The sequence below is a fragment of the Erythrolamprus reginae genome, chromosome 1 (genome assembly GCF_031021105.1).
Source record: "Erythrolamprus reginae isolate rEryReg1 chromosome 1, rEryReg1.hap1, whole genome shotgun sequence".
NCBI classification, from domain to species: Eukaryota; Metazoa; Chordata; class Lepidosauria; order Squamata; family Dipsadidae; genus Erythrolamprus; species Erythrolamprus reginae.
In genome coordinates, this window is record NC_091950.1 from 83306810 (window position 1) to 83329101 (window position 22292).

General features: G+C 38.7%; 1 protein-coding gene across 1 annotated transcript in view; it reads right to left on the minus strand.

Annotated features, from left to right (window-relative positions):
* Window positions 1-6124: 6124 nt before the first annotated feature.
* CCDC9B (coiled-coil domain containing 9B) overlaps window positions 6125-22292 on the minus strand; it is a 73291-nt gene continuing 57123 nt past the window's right edge. The window contains exons 11-13 of the mRNA XM_070740470.1: window positions 11099-11156; window positions 6966-7025; window positions 6125-6802 (exon numbers count right to left, since the gene is read on the minus strand). Of these exons, the coding sequence (XP_070596571.1) occupies window positions 6125-6802; window positions 6966-7025; window positions 11099-11156 (796 nt within the window). The remainder of the gene's footprint in view (window positions 6803-6965; window positions 7026-11098; window positions 11157-22292) is intronic.

Consider the following 22292-nt stretch of genomic DNA (forward strand, 5'->3'; position numbering starts at 1 on the left):
CATGCATGCAGCAATACTAAAGAAAGGGAAACCACTAACCTGAAACATATATTCCTTGAATGATCATCTATTCCATTTTACCATTTTCTTCCCTATTACAGATGGGTCTTGTTCGAAGAAGGAACACGTATCATGTTGGAGGGAAGAAAAGATCTTAAAATAACTCTTGAGAAGAGTCACCTCATGAGCTTTCTACCATTAAACAGGATGGAACATCAATACAAATATATTTGACATATTTGACATCTGTTCTGCAAGTAGATCACCCTATATTCTATCTTCTAGTCCAGTGACCACTTTCCTCAAGTGCCGAAATAGCGTGCATGCATGCTATTGTGCATGCGCGAGTGCCCACATCCATAATTCAACGCCTGGGGAGGGCAAAAACAGCTTCCCACACCCCTGGAGGCCCTCTGTAGGCTGGAAATGGCCTGTTTCCCAACTTGTGGCAAGCCCAATAGGTTCATGTTTTGCCCTCCCCAGGCTCCAAGGTCTTCCCTGGAGCCAGGAGAGGGTAAAAACACCCTCTCCCATCTCCCCAGAGGCTCTCTGGAAGCAAAAAATGCAATCCAAGAGCCTCTGTGCAAGCCAAAAATCAGTTGGCTAGCACACATTTGCACATTGGAGCTGAGCTAGGACAACAGCTTGTGTGCCATCAGATATGGCTCCACATGCCACCTGTGGCACCCATGCCATAGGTTCTCCATCACTGTCCTACACACAGAAAATGCAGCCTTTAAATCCAAAACAGCCTTTAAGAATCAGAACCTCCAAGTGGTTGTATTGCCAGTTGTTCTATGAATGTAATTGTCTGCGAATCAGTGTTGAGTCAATATTGTTCTTTGCTCTCATTACCCTAAGTTTCTTGACTTTCTCCCCACCCCCTCACCACCATATATGATCGTTGGAAGAACTTAAAATGCTTATAAATATACAGTGATACCTCATCTTACAAACCCTTCGTCATACAAACTTTTCGAGATACAAACCCAGGGTTTAAGATCTTTTTGCGTCTTCCTCCAAACTATTTTCACCTTACAAAACCAAGCTGCCGCCACTGGGATGCCCCACCTCCAGACTTCTGTTACCAGCGAAGCGCCCATTTTTGTGCTGCTGGGATTCCCCTGAGGCTCCCCTCCATGGGAAACACCATCTCTGGACTTCTGTGTTTTCGCAATGCTGCAAGGGAATCCCAGCAGCGCAAAAACAGGCGCTTTGCTGACAACGGAAGTCCAGAGGTGGGGTTTCCCAATGAGGGGAGCCCCAGCGAAATTGCAGCATTGCAAAAACACAGAAGTCCGGAGATGGTGTTTCCCATGGAGGGGAGCCTCAGAGGAATCCCAGCAGCGCAAAAACGGGTGCTTCGGCTGGCAAAAGGGGTGAGTTTTGGGCTTGCACGCATTTATCACTTTTCCATTAATTCCTATGGGAAACATTGTTTCATCTTACAAAGTTTTCACCTTACAAACCTCGTCCCGGAACCAATTAAGTTTGTAAGACGTGGTATCACTGTACTTGTAAAAGAACTTATAAATCATGGGTATCCAACCTTTTGGCTTGCCTGAACTGCACTGAGTGAAGAGAAATTGTCCTGGGCTGCATATGGAATACACTGCCCCAAAAATAAAGGGGAAACTTAAACAACCCAATAAAACTCCAAGTAAATCAAACTTCTGTGAAATCAAACTGCCCACTTAGGAAGCAACACTGATTGACAATCAATTCCACATGCTGTTGTGCACATTCAACTTTGTACAAAACAAAGTTTTCAATGAGAATATTTCATTCATTCAAATCTAGGATATGTTCTTTGAGTGTTCCTTTTATTTTTTTGAGCAGTGTATATAATCAATGTATATAAATCACCTAATAATGTTAAAAGTTTATGATCTTGTGGGGCTGCATTATTAGCAGTCCAGGGCCGCATATAGCATGTAGTCCGTGGGTTGGATGTGCCTGTTATAAATGGCCAGATTTTTCTTGTTCTCTGTTCTTACATTTGCACAGCTGGAACACGAGAGTTACAGAACATAGTTATTTAGAACATTATGCTACAACTGTGCAAATGTACTTCAAGAAGGTATTAACTTGGAAATTGCATTCCCGAGAATAATTATTTATTTCAAGCTGTAAAGTTACCAGCAGCTTCTAAGCTTTTTTTATATAAGGAGGGAAGATCAACTGTCTCTGCTTTGCTGTTTATGTGTGCACAAGAGCTGTTTGGCAGAATACCAGAAACGGAGAGACGGTAGGAAAATGGATTTCTCTTCAGAATACCGCACATTGCCTTTTCAGAATTGCTGAATTAGCACTTGGCAGTATTTATGCTTCAAATGTAAGAGCTCGCATCTTGCTGACAGAAGTTTAATGCTCAGTAATCACAAAGCAAAGCTAGATGAAATGCCAGATGGGCCAAAACCAGCATTTGTTAATAGAAATCAATACAAAATTTAACAATCATGTCTTTGGGAGGGGTTTTTTTTTTTGTGTGTATAAATTTCCAACTAACTATGATGAAAAATCAGTAGAACATTTGGAGAAGCACAGTTGGAGTTGTGTTTCTTGTTTCAGAAGGTTTTTTCTTTGAATTATTCAGTCATTTTCTAACATTCTTTGGTCAAATCAGATCACACTTGTTTCTCCAGCTAAATTCTCCAAAATTAAAATGGAAGCTCATTGGGAAGAGGCAAAACAACAAGCATAAAACGTGTCAGGAAAGACTTAATGAACTCAATCTGTATAGTCTGGAAGACAGAAGGAAAAGGGGGGACATGATCGAAACATTTAAATATGTTAAAGGGTTAAATAGGGTTCAGGAGGGAAGTGTTTTTAACAGGAAAGTGAACACAAGAACAAGGGGACACAATCTGAAGTTAGTTGGGGGAAAGATCAAAAGCAACATGAGAAAACACTATTTCACTGAAAGAGTAGTAGATCCTTGGAACAAACTTCCAGCAGACGTGGTTGGTAAATCCACAGTAACTGAATTTAAACATGCCTGGGATAAACATATATCCATTGTAAGATAAAATACAGGAAATATTATAAGGGCAGACTAGATGGACCATGAGGTCTTTTTCTGCTGTCAGTCTTCTATGTCTATGTTTCTAATTTCTGGTATTTATTGATACAAATAATTTGTGTTGCTCAATCATGATACCCTTTTATGTTTTCCCATTATAGTAAAGCTGATCTTGTACATTTATCCTTACATCAATTCTGCACAAGGCTTTGGCTGTCTTGTTCTTACTTCCACCAGGAAAGAGGGCTGGAGTCAATTCCAGGGTATTTGGATATTTCCCCAGCTGTTTTGGCTGGTTCTTGACGTTACGGTAATCATTTTGAGAAAAATGAATGGCAAAATGGTTTTCCCCCCCTCTTTATAAATTCTCAGCAGTCCTTTGAAGTTCTTGAAAAAGATTCTAGGTTTCCATTTTGGATAAAAGCATATTTTTTGTCAATCTGAAGCAGAAGATGAGGAGAACGACGGGGATATTATTTCTGGGAGAAAAATGCTGGTGGAAAAACTGAAGATAGTGACATTATGTGTTTCTGAGCAAGGAATTCACCCAATGCCCCAGGAGAAGCAGAGATTCCTTAAAGTTAAAGGTAAAAATAAAGGTTCCCTTCACACGCATGTTGGTTGTTCCCAACTCTAGGGGGCAGTGCTCATCTCCATTTCTAAGCCTTGTGAGGTTGGTAAAATGAGGACTCAGATTGTTGGGGGAATATGCTGACTCTGTAAACCACTTAGAGAGAGCTGTAAAGCACTGTGAAGCAGCGTATACCATATTTTTCGGTGTATAAGATGCACCTTTTTCCTCCCTAAAAAGACTGATAATTAGGGTGCATCTTATACTCTGAATGTAGCTTTTTTTCCAGCCCTAGCTAGCTGCTAACGATCTTCCCAGCGCTGTTTTCCAGAATGTTTTCCAAGCTCTAAGTCTTTGCAGGGTTTTTGTTTTCATTACTTTAACTTGCTCTGAGTAAGTTTTTTCCAGCCCTAACCAGGTGCTAATGATTTTTGAAGGTCTTACCAGCTTGCAAGCTCTTTCATTGTTACTCTCTGCCAAGAATGTTTTCCAAGCCCTAAATCAAAATTAATGTTTAGGTGCTTCAGCATCGTTTTTTCTTGGGGGGGAAATATTTTTGGGGGGAATCAGAAAAAACAAAAACAAAAAAAGATGGTGGCATCCATGGACCAGCACCGACAGAACAAGTTCTGTGATGTCGTCATGAAGTTGCTACCAGTCCAATCCAAACTGGGAGGAACCCACCTCTGATGGAAGCAAATGATTACACATATATCATGATATTATCCCCCATATGCTCCAACTTTTGAATTTGTATCAGATCCTATGACACAGATACAGTATATAATCACATCTCATCATTATGTTGATGTTATCACGGTTATGGTACCTACTGATACAAAATCAATAGAAAAAACTTAACTAGATATAAGCAAATCTATCAGTTTCATTTTTTTTCTTGGTTACTTCTTATTAATCTGTGAATTTCAGCTTGTATCTGTCCCTTGTTTTTACAAATATATGAATTTCTGTTGAATTTGAGATTTTTCTAAGGCTACACAAAAATGTTTGACTCCAAAACATATACTCTTTTTCTCTATTTTTTTTCCATTTTATTTCACTTTATTGTATATATTTTATTTCTTAAAAGACCTCTTTTGAGTTGTTTTGTCTACAGGGTAGTTTAAACATTTAAATAAATAAATAAGTAGAAGTGAGCATTTTATATGGAGACTCTTGAGATTTTTAAACAAAATTTGGTATGACCTCTTGTGGGTGGAAGAACTGAAAGTTAAGCAAATGTGCATTTAGTCCTCTAGGAAATGAAGTAGAGGCCTTAGCTTTATGAGCCCAGGGGTACAACATGCCAGCTAGGCAACTTACTAGACTTCATAATTTTCTGAAAAAAATTAAACTAATGAATTAGGCTCAAGAATGAAAGCATTACATTTTTCTACTTTAAAAACAAACCACTTTTAATAGTTATGCATATGAAATCTTATGCAAGAACTCTACTGATGGATCTCAGTTTGAAGAGAAATGGCCATCTTATGTGGAAACATGTAAAATAAAAAATAAGCTAGACATTCTATCTAAAATTCTAATAATAAAATACTAAGTGATTTCTGAGTGGTCAACAAAATATTGCCTTCTTTTCTCCAAAATAAAATATCCCCTGATAATAAGCCCAATCAGGCTTTTGAGTGCATGGCAATAAGGCCAAGTGCTTATTTCAGGCTTCAAAGAAATGTAAAACAGGGTCATATTTTTAGGGAAATACGGGTAATTTAATCTAGGTTTAAAACAAATTAAAGGAAAGCATTTTTCTTTTGATTGTCACATCTGATTCTTTTTCATGGAATAGTTTCCTTCTGCAAATAAGCAGAATAGGCCAAATATAAAAGCTTTTTTTAAAAAAATCATTTATTTAAACAATCCCAAGTTTGAAGGAAAACTAAAAAAATCAACTAATGCAATCTTCACCAAAGCAAAAAGTATTTAACAAGAACTCTGACAGAAAGGCAGCCAAACTTTGCTGAAAAATCTCTTGAAATTTTCATTTCCACTTCCATCAGGAAGATCTTCCTAATATTTGCCCAGTAGTCTGCAGACTTCCATAACTTGTCTCCCAGACTTCCATAACTTGAAGTAATTGTCTTATCACGTCTTGATATGTTCTCTAGGATAAGCATGTACATCTTTTTCAAACATTCCTCCTAAGTTTTGATCTCTACGTCTTCATCATTGTTGCTGCCTTCTTGTAGACATGGCCTTCATCAAACTTGGCATATTCTTTAGTATTTTGAATCTGTAAGCCATATCACCTCATTTTAAACTAATAGCATACTTCCTCATCCCTCAAATCTCGGTGTTCTTACAATAGACATATTTACTCAGACCTTGCATTTTGATAATTCATATCAATAGGGCTTTGGAAAGAACATTGTGGGGGGCTGTACCCCATATCTTTTAGGTGTCAGTAGGTTGCCTTTCCTGAGCCTTAAGATAGTATACACTAATGATATCTATATAAATGAACAAAATGCCATATGCTAAACTTCAGCTTGCTAGGCGCTTAAATCATCCTTAGATTAGTTATGTGCTTCCTTATTGCATGACTCAAGGTTTTCTTGTTTCAAGTTGCACATTTTTGTTCCTTCTGATGCACATTCATTCATTTTCCTTTGAATTTCTCCAATGGAAGTCTTGTTTTCCTCCCCATGTTCAAGGGAATTATTCTTTTCTGTCCCAAGAGCTACCTGCTTCTCCAGGCTTCTAATATGGATTTCCCCTCTTAGTCTCATTATTGAAAACTCCTGGCCTATGCTACCTGCTTCCATCACATCTGGCAGCTTGTTAAAATTGTCAGCAGAATTCTCCTCAGGGTGCCTTTCGGAACATGTGTTTTTATAGAAGGGATTTTCATGGATTTCTCGAATTGCATCCCTAGAAGCCTTCACTCTGGAAACTTCCTGACAGCTATTCTTATAGTTAGTCTTAGGAGACAAATCGTGGCTGGATATTGCCTTATTGAGTTTGAGAGTTACCTCAGTCTCATCTCTACTGGCATCCTGGATAAGACCCTGTCTGGTTTTTTCATTCGGGCTTTGGGCTTCCCTTGAAGCTGTATCCATTTCGCTTCTTTTGGTCTGTGGCACGGGAACATTAGGTTCTTTTAGCTTTATACAATTCTCTAGACTGGGTAGGTGCTCTTTCTTTGCTTCACCAACCAGGGTTGGATCCTTTTGTTCTTCCACGTTAATTGATCTCTAAAATCACAGGAGAAAAAAAAATAATTTGAATTAAGTCTTTTTGTGCTATTTACTGAACCTTCTCAAAACTATTGGTGTCAGCTGAAATGATCTACCAGAAGTGAAGTTCGCTTTTATTACTGATGTGAAAAACTCAAGTAGAGCACTAAAATTCCCTTACATCAAAGTGCAAATGATGATCATTATCATATTGAATCTCCTTATTCTCCAACACAGTGTGCTAAATAACATTGGGGAACAATTTGTAACACAATTTCTGTTGAGTTTAATTTTTGAGCATTTTTTATAGTTAATTAGGCATGCTGGTTTCAAAACTGTAGTTAGTTTTCTTTTACCACGTCAGGTTTTTCTCTACACCTTATTGTTGTGGTTAGCTCTGGCCCAGCTCCTGCCCCAAGGAATGTGGAGGTGCAGGCCTGTTTTGCTTCCAGTAGAATCTGTCTCCTCTGACCAAGGAAGCATGAGTGACAGGGAAGAGGGGAGTTTGGCAGACAGCCCAGGAGGAGATCAGTCATTTGTATCATCCCTGGATTCTGAACAAGAATTAATGACACATCCACGCATGCGTAGAGTGATTAATAAAAGACAACAACTGAAGGATTATTACAAGAGAAAATGAGGCCACCTATGGTTGGGTGGGGCTGCTGTAATTAGTGCTACAGATAAAAGTGCAGCCTGGTGTTTTAGCCTCATGGCAGTTTATCTGATTCATTGTTTCGTCAAGATCGTGATTTTTGCTGTTTTTGCAGGATTGTGTGTGTGGACTCTCTGGAGTTTAGAATTGGACTCAATTTCCCAGTTATTGGGTGAGTAATTGGACTGCATTTAACCTGTGCCTTGTGTGTACCAGAAAATCCCTTTGACATTTAAAAAGGGAGCTGATTCTGTTTTTCTGTTTATAAAAACTTTTGGGTTTTCCTTTTATCGTGTGGTGTGTGTCTTCCTGGACTAATTAGGTACTCTGTAATTACAGGCAGTTGAGACACGCTGGCAGAACACCTTATATATATAATATAGTTAATTAGGCAACATGAGCATCAAATTGCATTTTTTACATAGCCATCTTGCTAACTTCCCAGAAAATCTTGGTGCAGTCAGTGATGAACAGGGTGAACAACTCCACCAAGATTTGAAGGTCATAGAGGCACAGTATCAAGGTAGATGGGATGTACATATGATGGATGACTATTGTTGGAACATCAAGCGAGAATGTCCACAGGTTAAACACTTCAGAAAAAGCTATAAGTAAAAATTTTACCCTAATATGTATAATTACCGTTTGATTAAAAAACAACTATTTGTATGAACACAATTTAGCTTGCAGTCACTATTATAGCTTTTGTATGAATAAAATTATTCTTTATAAACAGTATATTTGGTAAGTTTTTACTTTACTTTCCTTTATATGCACAATTTGTATGACTTTTGAGGGTATCCTATAGCTTAAAATGTTGACGCTATAGACAAAAACTGTGGTTATTTTGGGATCCAGAGGCCAAATGTTAGTTGAAAACAAGTCACAGATTTAAGACAATGAAATTGCTGTTCCCCAATGTAATTTATTTGGAAATTTTATTTTTAAAATTTATTTAGAAATAAAAATGATTCAATTCAATTCAATTCAATTTATTAGATTTGTATGGCGCCCCTCTCCGAAGACTCGGGGCAGCTCACAACAATAATAAAAACAATATTCCAGCGAAAACAAATCTAATATTAAAATAAATATAGTTTCCCATCTTAAGATGGGAACTCGATGGTGAACAATACATTCAGATCATGCAGAATGCAGCTGCGAGAGCAATCATGGGCTTCCCTAGGTATGCCCATGTATCCAGAGGCCAAATGTTAGTTGAAAACAAGTCACAGATTTAAGACAATGAAATTGCTGTTCCCCAATGCATTGGTTGCCGATCAGTTTCCGGTCACAATTCAAAGTGTTGGTTATGACCTATAAAGCCCTTCATGGCATCGGACCAGAATATCTCTGGGACCGCCTTCTGCCACACGAATCCCAGCGACCAGTCAGGTCCCACAGAGTTGGCCTTCTCTCGGTCCCGTCGACTAAACAATGTCGTCTGGCGGGACCCGGGGGAAGAGCCTTCTTTGTGGCGGCCCCGACCCCCTGGAACCAACTCCCCCCAGAGATTAGGATTGCCCCCACCCTCCTTGCCTTTTGTAAACTTCTTAAAACCCACCTCTGCCGTCAGGCATGGGGGAACTGAGATATCTTCCCCAGGCCTATATAGTTTATGTATGGTATGTTTGTGTGCATGTTTTTTAAATTATGGGTTTTTAACTTTGTAATATTAGATTTGTATTGTACATTGTTTTCTATTGCTGCTGTGAGCCGCCCCGAGTCTGCGGAGAGGGGCGGCATACAAATTTAATAAATAATAATAATAATAGTAATAACATGTGGAGAAGAACAGTGATCATAGCAACTTACCTCAAAATACTTATGCAGAATTAACTAATATGGTTTAATCATGTCTTCACATCAGCTGCAATTACTGGCGCTATTCCATAGCACTATGGCAGAGTAGACACTGGTGTCCCATGACTTCACCAGTTACAACAGATGTCCTCAAGTTATTTGAAAAGAGTGAGAATATTATTTGCTTTACATCAGCCACTTTTTCTGATCTAGGGTCAAGTATCTGGAGCAGCAATTTGTCATCACCTCCTCAATGACAAAGATGGCAATGGTTTCCGATGCTTTAATGTCTTATTTGCTGCATTGTACTCCACATGGAGCTATCCTTGAAGAAAACCCAGAAATTTTAATTTTTTGCAAAAGGCAACTAACTGCTAACTAATATATGAATTCAGAACCAATGTTTCACATATTTATCTATCCTGCTTTCCAGGCCCTATTTTATAAGTTCTTTTTATTCTTAAAACAATAAAGTGTTTAAAACCTAACTGCCTAAATCATTGCCTTGATACATTAAAGTCCAGATGTTAAGGTTAGCGGGAATCTTAAAGATGTCTTAGTTTTTGAGATCTCTTTTTCAGATTCAGAGAGAGCAATCTTCTGCTGTATTGCTTCCAAACTGTGCAATTCCCTGAGGACTTTCCACTTTTACTGGGGCTATTAAGATTGATACAATATGTATGACTTTATCCATTTTTAATCATGTGTAATATGTGCTTTATATATTTTTACTAACATTTTATTATCATCTAAAAGATGTTATAGAAGACGAACATATTTTACCAGACACATTTTTGACTGATCTATTTCCATACCAGTCCTGACATTTCCCAGTGTTCTGTTTTCACTCATTTCATTATTTATTCATTCCATTTATATGCCAACTTTATGCCAAAACCTCTGTGCTGTATTGTACCACCTATGAAATATATTTCCACAAAAATATTGGGATAAAGAAACAATTGTGATTGTGTCAATAAAATATATGAACCCAGACAAGAGACCAAGACTTATAGTTTAGCATTATATGTGAACAAGCTATTATGGACTGTTCAAACAAAAAGGAGAGAAAAGGAGGAATGCTGATACTTTCACAAATTATGCCTTTGCTGCATGAATGTTTCAACAATTTTTTAATAATTTAAATTGAAATGTAATGCTTCATACCTTAGTGATTAAGACCAGGACCAAGTACCCTTATGATTGCTACCATATTTTTCAGAGTATAAGACACACCTCCCTCCCTTCCCCCCCAAAAGGTGGAAATGTCAATAGAAACCAAATACAGCCATTTTTAGCCTCCTGAAGCCCTGCCCCCATGTTTCATTTTTGCAAAAAATGAGCATTCAAAAAATGGAGTGGGCAGAGAATCTGGGAAGCCTGCAGAGAGCGCCTGGGAGCTGGGGGAAGGCAAAAACACCTCTGTGTTTTGCGGGAAAACGGGCAAAAAACAGGTCTATTTTTGCAGAAACCAGGAGGTGCAGAGGGTTTGGGAGGCTGGGGAGGACAAAAACTTTTTATCTTACTTATCTCTTTGAAATCTTGGTGCGTCTTATACACTGGTGCATCTTAGAGTCCAAAAAATACTGCAATGTTATTGACAAAAACTTCATAGCTCCAGCAACTGTCTTTATCCTGAATTTTGCCTAGATAACCTTTAAAATAAGTTTTCTTTGATGGAGTCAAACTGCACTAAGTATCTTGGGTTCATAACATGTTGGTTTAATTACGTTTTGTATGAATCCAGCTACTCCAGTTTATTCAATGCAATATGACTCAAAACAAACCATACCCTAACTCAATTATGAATACAGTTCAAGTATTATATTGTCTGGGAAAATATTTCATTAACTCACCAGATAATCAAGTTCATCTTTTAGAAAGGGCATTTCATCACCTTCCTTAAAATCCCACCTGTAAAAGAGTAAAATAAAATAGGGGACCCTGTTCAGTTTTCACAAAGTCAAATACAAATTCTGGTCTTTATTGGAAGGTTTTGCTTAGCTTAACTGGACTGTCCCTAAGTGAAAAAAAATGTTCATTGTAGCATAGCTGAAACCTCACAAGTTGACTCTCTTTACTTGGTCAGTAGTTATCCACTCATCTACATAAAGTTCTACCTTGCCTTCGCTTTATCTAACCCATGATTAATAAGGAAGTCAAAATAACAGGAGAGAAACACTGGGGTAGATCACTCTTCTAGGAGAATAATGACAATTTTATTTTTTAAATTATTAAAATTATATGCCACCCATCTTACTCTGCAAAGTGACTCTGAACAGCTCCTATTTAGCTATAGTATTTAATTAGGTAAACCCTAATTAATTTTAATTAGGTAAAACCTGAGAGCATATGCATCAAGACAAATTCCTTGTGTATCCAACCACACTTGGCCAATAAAAAGTTCTATTCTATTGTGCATGGATTAAAAATTGAATCAATTTCCGGTCACAATTCAAAGTGTTGGTTATGACCTTTAAAGCCCTTCATGGCATCGGACCAGAATACCTCCGAGACCGCCTCCTGCCGCACGAATCCCAGCGACCGATTAGGTCCCACAGAGTGGGCCTTCTCTGGGTCCCGTCAACTAAACAGTGTCGGTTGGCGGGCCCCAGGGGAAGAGCCTTCTCTGTGGTGGCACCGGCTCTCTGGAACCAACTCCCCCCAGAGATTAGAACTGCCCCTACTCTACCTGCCTTCCGTAAACTCCTTAAAACCCACCTTTGCCGTCAGGCATGGGGGAACTAAGACATCTCCCCCTGGGCATGTTTAAATTGTGTATGGTATGCTTGTGAGTGTGTATGTATTATATGGGGTTTTCTTTTTAAATCTTAAATGTTTTAAATGTATTCAGATTATTTATGATTTGTTTTTCTCTGCTGTGAGCCGCCCCGAGTCTTCGGAGAGGGGCGGCATACAAATCTAAATAATAAATAAATAAATAAATAAATAAATAAATAAATAAATAAATAAACAAACAAACAAACAAACATACATACATACATACATACATACATATATATATACATATATAAGTCTGAGCAAACATCATCTAGAGCAGTGGTTCTCAACCTGGGAGTTAGGACCCCTTGGGGGGGGGGTCGAATGACTGTTTCACAGGGGTCGCCTAAGACCCTGAGAAAAGACAAATTTCCCATGGTGTTAGGAATTAAAGCTTCTATTCTGGTGCCTTGGAACATTTTTACAATCCAACCAATCAGGCATTTACAATAGGGGTGTCCCTCTGACCTTCCTGCCAATCAGCTTAAAGGTCTGTTGGGAGAATTGGCACTAGACTTACGGTTGGGGGGCCACCACTTCATGAGGAAGTGTATTAAAGGGTCACAGCTTTAGAAAGGTTGAAAACCACTGGTCTGGAGCATCTAGTTACCATTTGTTGACAAGATAACTATATCCTACCCTCCTGTGCACTCTGTCTTTGTACCCTAAGCTTTAGAGAAACATTGTTTTCAGAAAATGAAACAAATCCAGCTGAAACAAAATAATTTTTTTCCCTGAGATTGTACAGAAGCCAGATGAACAATAATGGGGGTGGGGTGGGAAATTAACTATTTGAAGGATTTTCAGTCCGTATCATGTGAATCACCCTGCATGATCCAAGGCATCTTTTTGTCTTTGCTTCAAAGTCCTGCAGAGTCCTACTGTGAAATCCACCTTAGACTGCATTCATTCAAACAGCAGAAAAGGTGCTAAAACTGTTCTTAAACCCATCTCACCTCATACTGCTAGTGAGTCATTATTTTGCAATTAAAGTCTGGATGGGGCACTTTCATCATTGCGTGTGTTCTTCCAGTGAGCTACGTCTTAAAAAGCCGGATGATTTATGGACCCACAAAAAGAAAAATTAATCACTCTAAGCTCCCCCATTCAAAGAGAGTAATGATACCTGCTACTCAAAATAAAAACCTTTATACTATAATCTAAAGCAGAGGTGGGATGCTAAGGTGGAGCGGTGATGTGTGCTTGCCCCCGTGGCTCTGAGTGCTAGCGGAGTCCAGTGCAATTACACTACTGCATGTCCTGCCTGCGTGTCTCAACTGCCCGTAATTACAGGGTAATTAGTCCAGGAAGACACACCCCACACGATAAAAGGAAAACCCAAAAGTTTTTATAAACAGAAAAACAGAAACAGCTCCCTTTTTAAATGTCAAAGGGATTTTCTGGTACACACAAGGCACAGATTAAATGCAGTCCAAGTGCTCACCCAATAACTGGGAAATTGAGTCCAATTCTAAAATCCAGAGAGTCCACACACACAATCCTGAACAGCAAAAACCACGATCTAGATGAAACAATGAATCAGATAAACTGCCATGAGGCTAAAACACCAGGCTGCACTTTTATCTGTAGCACTAATTACAGCAGTCCCACCCAACCACAGGTGGCCTCATTTTCTCTTGTAATAATCCTTCAGTTGTTGTCTCCTATGCATCACTCTACACATGCGTGGATGTGTCATTAACTCTTGTTCAGAATCCAGGGATGATACAGATGATTGATCTCCTCCTGGGCTGTCTGCCCAACTGCCCTCTTCCTTGTCACTCATGCTTCCTTGGTCAGAGGAGACTTCGTCAGCAGATTCTACTGGGAGAAAAACAGGCCTGCGGCATGTGGATGTCTCCCCCACATCCACCTCCACATTCCTTGGGGCAGGAGCTGGGCCAGAGCTAACCACAACACTGCACCTGGGCAGGTAGCAAAATCGTGCACAGAGACGCAGGGGCACCCCGTGTTTCAGCGTGGTTACATGGGGTGCCCCTGCCTGTCCATGTGCAATTTCCCTACCTGCCCAAGTGCAGTAGCATAACTGTGCTGGACTCCACTAGCACTCAGAGCCACAGGGGTGAGCACACGTCACCGCTCCACCTTAGCAGCCCACCTCTGTCTAAAAGCATACAGAAAAAGAATAAATGAAGACTTAAACATAAGGGCCCTTCTTCTTCCTAAAATTGTCCTGTTTGGTTGTCTTCCTCGCTGCAGTTCTTAGAAAGCGGAGAACAAGCAAGGAACACTATGTGCCAATCAATATTCTCTCAACATCTGATCAATAGGGAAGTGCAAACACCATCATTCAGTCAGTTGGGTTGCCTAAGGGACTGCAATTTCTGGAGTAATACAATTCCTCTCATAGGGAAGGGAAAGGAAAGGAAAGGAGAGGAGAGGAGAGGAGAGGAGAGGAAAGGAAAGGAAAGGAAGGAAAGGAAAGGAGGAATATGCTCCTTCCATATTTCTAGAACATAGCATGCATTTGTGTATAGAATAGAGTAGAATTCTTTATTGGCCAAGTGTAATTGGAATTTGTCTTTGAAATTTAGAAATTTCAGAGCTATTGATAAAATGTCAGAGATGGAACCTCCACAGTTGTACTGAAAATCCTACTACTAGTGAAAGGCTAGCATGCCAACAGTTTTGCACCTAAGTGCCTTTTCTAATAGGTGTAACCATGGCTGCACATTGCTAGAATGAAGGGAAGTGAAATAGATATACTGTATATGCTAAACAATGCTTACAAACAAGGCTTATGGACAGAATGAAGGGTGCCTATGAAGGGAGTGTAGAAAAGCCAACTGTCCTGGAACTACACAAATTCCAGAGCCCAGGCCAAAAGAAGGAGAGGAATAAAGTAAAAAAAACCTCCCCATCTACAAGGCAAACAGCAACAAAAGATGCAGGAACTGGGTGAACACCTATCTCCCCTTCCTTTCCTTGGAGTATCGCAACAGAGGGGAAGCAGCTATAAGAATTTGCAGACTCAGACCAACTAAATCCTCCTTTAAAGTTCTAAAATGGAATTTAAAGACCTCTATATTCCAGAAGATCATCTGTATTCGTTAACCTTAAGCTGGCTTCAAATTCTATACTGTATAGAATTTAGTTTTTTCCAGTTCCATTCATCTTATGCATTAAGATTATGCTTGATGGGTTGCAAAAACCTGGATCACAGGGTGGCAGCGTGGAGTTAGACTGTTCTGTTTCTCTTTGTTGCCATCTGGGGGTAGTTCAGATTTTTGCAACCCAGTCTGAAGAAGCTGAAGAAGAGGAATGTGATTCAGAATATTTTCTATTACACATGTGTCAATGTATAACGAGACAAAATTGGCAACTGAATTCACACTTCCTGTCCTGACAGATAACCGTCAATAATTGCTATGTATGATTATGTAGTTATGTAAGTGTTATGTAATAGTCAACTATGCTTCCACTTAAATGGTATAAGATAACAACAAACCAGGAAAGCATAAACCTCAATTTAGCAGAACAGGAGAAGTAAGTGTCTGTTAAATCCAAAGTTTCCCTTTCCTCAGTGGTATCTGCAGAAGGTAACTAAAGTAACGTTGAAACAGGGTGACTGGAGCCCTGCTCTTTTTCTATGTTTGAGGCCATTAGAGTTGGGCAGTTTATACATTGAAATAAATATATATTGTGTTGTGATGCGATGCACACAAACAGAGCAGAGTTTGCATCACAGTGGCACAATGCTGCTTTCATTGTTATGACAAAAGCAGGGAGATCTGGTATGATATGAGTACTCCAAGGTCCTTGACAGAGTGAGGGTCATCTATAAGGTTGTGTCCTCCAAGTTTGTACTTTGTGTTCTGATTCTTTTTGCCGATGTGTAAGAGAGAGCATTTATTGGTTGAGATTTGAAGTTGCCAGTTGTTTGATCATTCTGATACATGGCCAAGGTCTTTTTGAAGGGTAGCAGCATTGTCAATGGTATTAAATAATTTAACCTCATGAGCAAAGAGGACGCAGTTGCTTGTAATATGATCACAGAGGTTGTTTATGTAAAGTATGAATAGTGTTGGTTGTAGAACGCTGCCTTGAGGGACACCACTGTTGACAGATGCAGGATTTGATAGGGCACTCCCTATTTTAACCACTTGTTGTCTGTTTGACAATCACTTATCCAATCATGAAGGGAACCTGGGATGCCGTAGTATTTGCGTTTCAGAAGAGGTTTGTCATGTACCACTGAGCCAAAGGCTTTACAGAAGTCTATGTAATTTGTGTCTATTGCTCTACCCTGACCAAGATGTGTAGTCCATATGTTTTTGCAGTGTAGGAGTTGCAGGTTACGGGATAATTTTTTTCTGAAACCAAATTGTTGGTTAGAGAGTAGGTTGTTGGTATCTATGTGGACAGTAATGGATTGGTTTATGAATGATTCTATGACTTTGCAGGTTTCCCCAATAATAGAAGAGTCACTGCTTCCAGAAAAGCTGTCTGGATGAAAATTATGTCCATTGTAGATAAAGTTTAATTTAAAATTTGCTCGATTTAAAGTAGAACAAAGTAGTACAAAATAGTATGAAGTCCTACTGTGAAATTCACTTTATAGACTGCATTCATTCAACGGGGCAGAAGAGGTGTTGTTTGGATGGGCCATATTCTATCCTCTAATTTATAAGACAGACCTGGACGAAATTTGACAGATCAAGATATTCCTGGTATGCAGCTTCATCTTTTAAATTTTTGCTTTCTAAAAATTTCCTCGAGGCAAAGAATTTAAGGAATTATAACAGCAATGCTACACAATTTTTAAAGATTCTGTATCCTAGATCAAATACAGTACAGTAGTCCCTCGCTATATCGCGCTTCACCTACTGCGGCTTCACTTCATCGCGGGTTTTCAAGAAATATTAATGAGAAAAATCATTCGCGGATCTTCGCTGGTTCGTGGGTTTCTGAGGAAGTCGATCGGCAGATTTAAACAGCCCGTGGAACTCGATCGGCAGGTTTTTTAAAAAAATATATATCTAAAATTGTAAATACTGTATTTAAATACTGTATCTAAAATAAATACTGTGTGGGAAGTGTTTATAAACACTTAAAACAATGAAAACTTACCAAACAATAACAATATAAATACTTAAATAAGTACTATCAGTCGATAAATTCCCCATCGCGGATTTCACCTATTGCGGCCAGGTCTGGAACGTAACACCAGCGATAGGTGAGGGCTTACTGTATAGCAACAGTCTCAAACCTTTCTGGCTCCATGGACCAGCAGAGGCAGTGGCAGGTTGAAGTGGGGTAGAGGAAATGGTTTTGCATTTTCACAAATGTTCATGTGCTCGCCAACAAACCTCTGCAGTCCAGTTGCAAACTGGCTATGGCCTAGCACTGTGTCACAGGCTGCAGGTTGGGCACCACTGCAGTTTAGCATTGTTTTTAGGCATTATCACATAGAACAGTGTTTCCCAACCGTGGCAACTTGAAGATATCTGGACTTCAACTCCCAGAACCCTCCAGCCAGCATTCGCTGGCTGGGGAATTCTGTGAGTTGAAGTCCAAATATCTTCAAGTTGCCAAGGCTGGGAAACATTGACATAGAAGATGCCAACTAAAGGTAGTAGACATAGTTGGTGTGTCATATTACCTTCTCTGTACCCAAATTCACTTGAAGACAAATATATTATCACCTGGGTAGAGTTATACTAAGCTGACCATCAGCCTTTATATATAGAATAGTTTGTTCATTTCAGAAAGGATGATCTTTTAGAATATGCAAAGATAATATCCCAAGTAAGGATCTTCTAATCCATTGAATTTGGTTTCTAAATTATATTTACATTACTGCTCAAGTATATTCAGATAACAGTCTATTAAAACGTATTCCCAGATAAATGTGTTAGGATAGTAGCCCTAATCTCAATTTTGCTCTTTTAAAAGATGCCGATCTTTGGTGACAAGCCAATTTCCGGAAGACAGAAACTTGTCTGCTTAGAAACATAGAAACATAGAAGACTGACGTCAGAAAAAGACCTCATGGTTCATCTAGTCTGCCCTTATACTATTTTCTGTATTTTATCTTAGGATGGATATATGTTTATCCCAGGCATGTTTAAATTCAGTTACTGTGGATTTACCAACCACGTCTGCTGGAAGTTTGTTCCAAGGATCTACTACTCTTTCAGTAAAATAATATTTTCTCATGTTGCTTTTGATCTTTCCCCCAACTAACTTCAGATTGTGTCCCCTTGTCCTTTATTCACTTTCCTATTAAAAACACTTCCCTCCTGAACCTTATTTAACCCTTTAACATGTTTTTTTCTTGTTGTTCATCATTCAGTATGCTACATTGAAAAGCATATTTTTTGTTTACTCAGTTGATAAAGCTCATCCTCCAATTATTAACTAGATTAAGCTGTTACAGAACAATTAGATTCTAGCTAGCTAACTTTCCTATTTTCTTGCATGGTCAGCAGCTGGCTTTTCTTCCACTCCTTGGGGGGGGGGGCACGTGCAGAGCTATTTTTATAATAATTTAAATACCAATGTTAGCTAGCTGCAACTGAGGATTATTAGCATTTATACTCCCTTAATATAAACAGAAGCACTGTTTGGAATAAGGGGGGGGAGAATTTTCAAATAGGATTCCAGCTGTGCAACCCACTGAAAATTCCTCCGTTGCAATGAAATTGATTTTAAAAATGCTTTGTTAAAAGTGTTTAATGTAACAAAAACAATCTCCCACTTATTGGTCACCTCTGAGTATATTATAATCATTGTAGCAGTAATTTGGAACTTGGAGCAATAGCTCACATGGGAATTGCAGCAAACTAGGAAAAATTGACAAGTTTATTTCCACAAACTAAGATGTCATGTGTTAATTGTTTGGTCCAAATAAATAGCAGCAGTACTGAAACTGAGATTGTCACCTAATTTTATGGACCGGGTCGTTAATTTTTGTAGCCCATCTTTGGACCCATTCATTTTTTATTGATAAAATTGAACGGCTCCAAATACAGGTTACAAAAATGGTGGAAGGTCTTAAGCATAAAACTTATCAGGAAAGACTTAATGAACTCAGTTTGTATAGTCTGCAAGACAGAAGGAAAAGGGGAGACATGATCAAAACATTTAAATATGTTAAAGGGTGAAATAAGGTTCAGGAGGGAAGTATCTTTAATAGGAATTGAACACAAGAACAAGGGGGCACAATCTGAGGTTAGTTGGGGGAAAGATCAGAAGCAACGTGACAAAATATTATTTTACTGAAAGAGTAGTAGATGCTTGGAACAAACTTCCAGCAGACGTGGTTGGCAAATCCACAGTAGCTGAATTTAAACATGCCTGGGATAAACATATATCCATCCTAAGATATAATACAGGAAATAGTATAAGGGCAGACTAGATGGACCATGAGGTCTTTTTCTGACGTCAATCTTCTATGTTTCTATGTTTAACCTACATGGTAAATGAACTTAAGAGCAACTAACAGAAATTATAAGTGGTAGTTTTTATGTGAAGGTGGCTTCTTATAAACTGGTCATTTAAAAAAGCAGAGGCCAATGCCGCGGCCACCCCTGCAGCTTCCTTTTCTAAAGAGAAATGCTATAATTCTGCAGGACTCCTATTAATTCAGATCTAGATGGATATTCTAAATGGGGTGATCAATGGTATGTGCCCTGGAGAATTTACATGTTGAAGAGGAACTGTCCTTAACCATATAGCAATCACTCATAGCTTATTACTCTTCTTGGACAGATTCAAAATCAATTGCTGCCTAGACAGTAATCTCCTGCTAGCTTTAAATCTTCAGCCTTTGAGTCAGGAATTATTTCTATTTGTGGACAATCTGTTCCAGCCAAACTTAGATATAAGATATTAGATTTCCCTATATAAAGTAGTTGAGAAAAATTAATTCTTTATTTATGGTGAGACTAAACTCTTTCTGGCAATCAAAGCAGCTACAACTGCATGCTTTACCAGGCCAGGATATCTCTAAATAAATAGGCAATAATAAAATGCCCCCACTCCATTTCAATATTTTGTTTATGAATGCAATTAAACAAAGAAAGGCATTGCTTTCTGTCATGCCTACTAGTTCTTTATATAAAGATTGTGTGCAGTTTAATCTAAGAAGGCTCCAGGCAGTAAAATAAAAGCAAAGAAAATGAAGTAATATATGCCTTGAGAGTAATTTGTAAGTTTCATACAAATTAAAAGGCAATATTATAGTTTTCAACAAAAAGAGTAATGTTTTAAAGGAGGAATGGATAAAATAAAGTTAAAACTACTCCAACACCTAATCACTTACGTAGTTTAATCAATCCAACACTTAAAAACTGGAAAAATGTTCAATTTGAGGGTTCAGTTTTTCTAAAGGATCTCTGAAGTTCACAAAATATAAATTTGCAGTATTGTACTTTAGTTGTAGTAAATATGATCAGATAGATATCCATCTGGATTTTCTAATCGTTTCAAAATTAAAATTTGTATTTGGGAATCATTAATTTAACTTATTTTTTATTTATGAAAATTAATTTTTAATCTAACTTTAACTATATTTAAATAACTAAGCAGATTTGATACCAAATACTTTTTCAGGAATAGCAAAGTAATTTACCTGGACATGTTTTTATTCAATTTTTATAGATTTTTAGCATTCATTGGTCTTCTTATAGGGGCAATGTGAAAAACAATTAGAAATGCATTAAGTAACTCAAAACTTTATTCTTATTAAAAAGTATTTATTTTATGTATTTATTTACATAAAAGTATGTATTGGTAGTATACATAGATATAATGCTGTTTGTATACATGAGATGAGTACTAATAAGAGAGAAACATTAGGACAGGGATGGTAGGCACGCTGGTGTTCTAAGCTTTCTAAGCCTAGGATTTCAAGTCTGGTTGCGTAAGATATTTTGTTGCGAGTAGAGGAGTGGAAGACTCCTCTAGTCTTCTGGTAAAGTATCTCTGGACACTTTCTAATGTATTTATGTCCAAAATGTAGTGTGGGTTCCAGACAGATGAGCTGTACTCAAAGATTGGTCTGGCAAAAGTTTTTTATGCTCTGGTTAGTAATGTGATATTACCAGAGAAGAAGCTACGTAAGATTAGATTAACTTGAAGCCTTTTTGGCGATGTTGTTGCAGTGGGCTTTGGCACTTAGGTGATTTGATATCAGTATCCCAGAGGTTTTTACAGAGGGGGGTAATGTGTGCAATGTCTTGTCTACTCAGCTTGTATTTGGTGTTCTGATTTTTTTTGCCAATATGTAGGACAGAGCATTTGTTGGTTGAGGTTTTGAGTTGCCAGATGTTTAACAATTCTGATACAAAGTCAAGGTCTTTTAGGAGTGCAGCAGTGTTATTGATGGTGTTGAAGAGTTTCACATCATTGGCGAAGAGAATGCAGTTGCTTGTAATGTGATCGCAAAGGTCATTTATATCGGGTATGAAGAGTGTTGGTCCTAGTACACTGCCTTGGGGTACACCGCTGTTAACAGGTACAGGATTGGACAGGGCACTTCCTGTTTTGATCATTTGTTGTCTGTTTGATAGGAACATACTTATCCAGTCATGTAGGCTGGGTGGGCAGAAGGCAGGAGGGGGTGGAACGCCGTTCCACCAGCGGAAATGAAGCTGTGTGCCCAGCTCCAGGTGACCATCCCCCCTCCCATCTGTTGAGGTTAGCTCTGGCCCAGCTCCTGCCCCAAGCAATGTGGAGGTGGATGTGGGGGAGACATCCACATGCCGCAGGCCTGTTTTGCTTCCAGTAGAATCTGTCTCCTCTGACCAAGGAAGCATGAGTGACAGGGAAGAGGAGAGTTTGGCAGACAGCCCAGGAGGAGATCAAACATCTGTATCATCCCTGGATTCTGAAGAAGAATTAATGACACATCCACACATGCATCGAGTGATGCATATGAGACAACAACTGAAGGATTATTACAAGAGAAAATGAGGCCACCTGTGGTTGGGTGGGGCTGGTGTAATTAATGCTACAGATAAAAGTGCAGCCTGGTGTGTTAGCCTCATGGTAGTTTATCTGATTCATTGTTTCATCAAGATCGTGGTTTTTTGCTGTTCAGGATTGTGTGTGTGGACTCTCTGGACTTTAGAATTGGACTCAATTTCCCAGTTATTGGGTGAGCAATTAGATTGCATTTCACCTGTGCCTTGTGGGTACCAGAAAATCCCTTTGACATTTAAAAAGGGAGCTGTTTCTGATTTTCTGTTTATAAAAACTTTTGGTTTTCCTTTTATCGTGTGGTGTGTGTGTTCCTGGACTTAC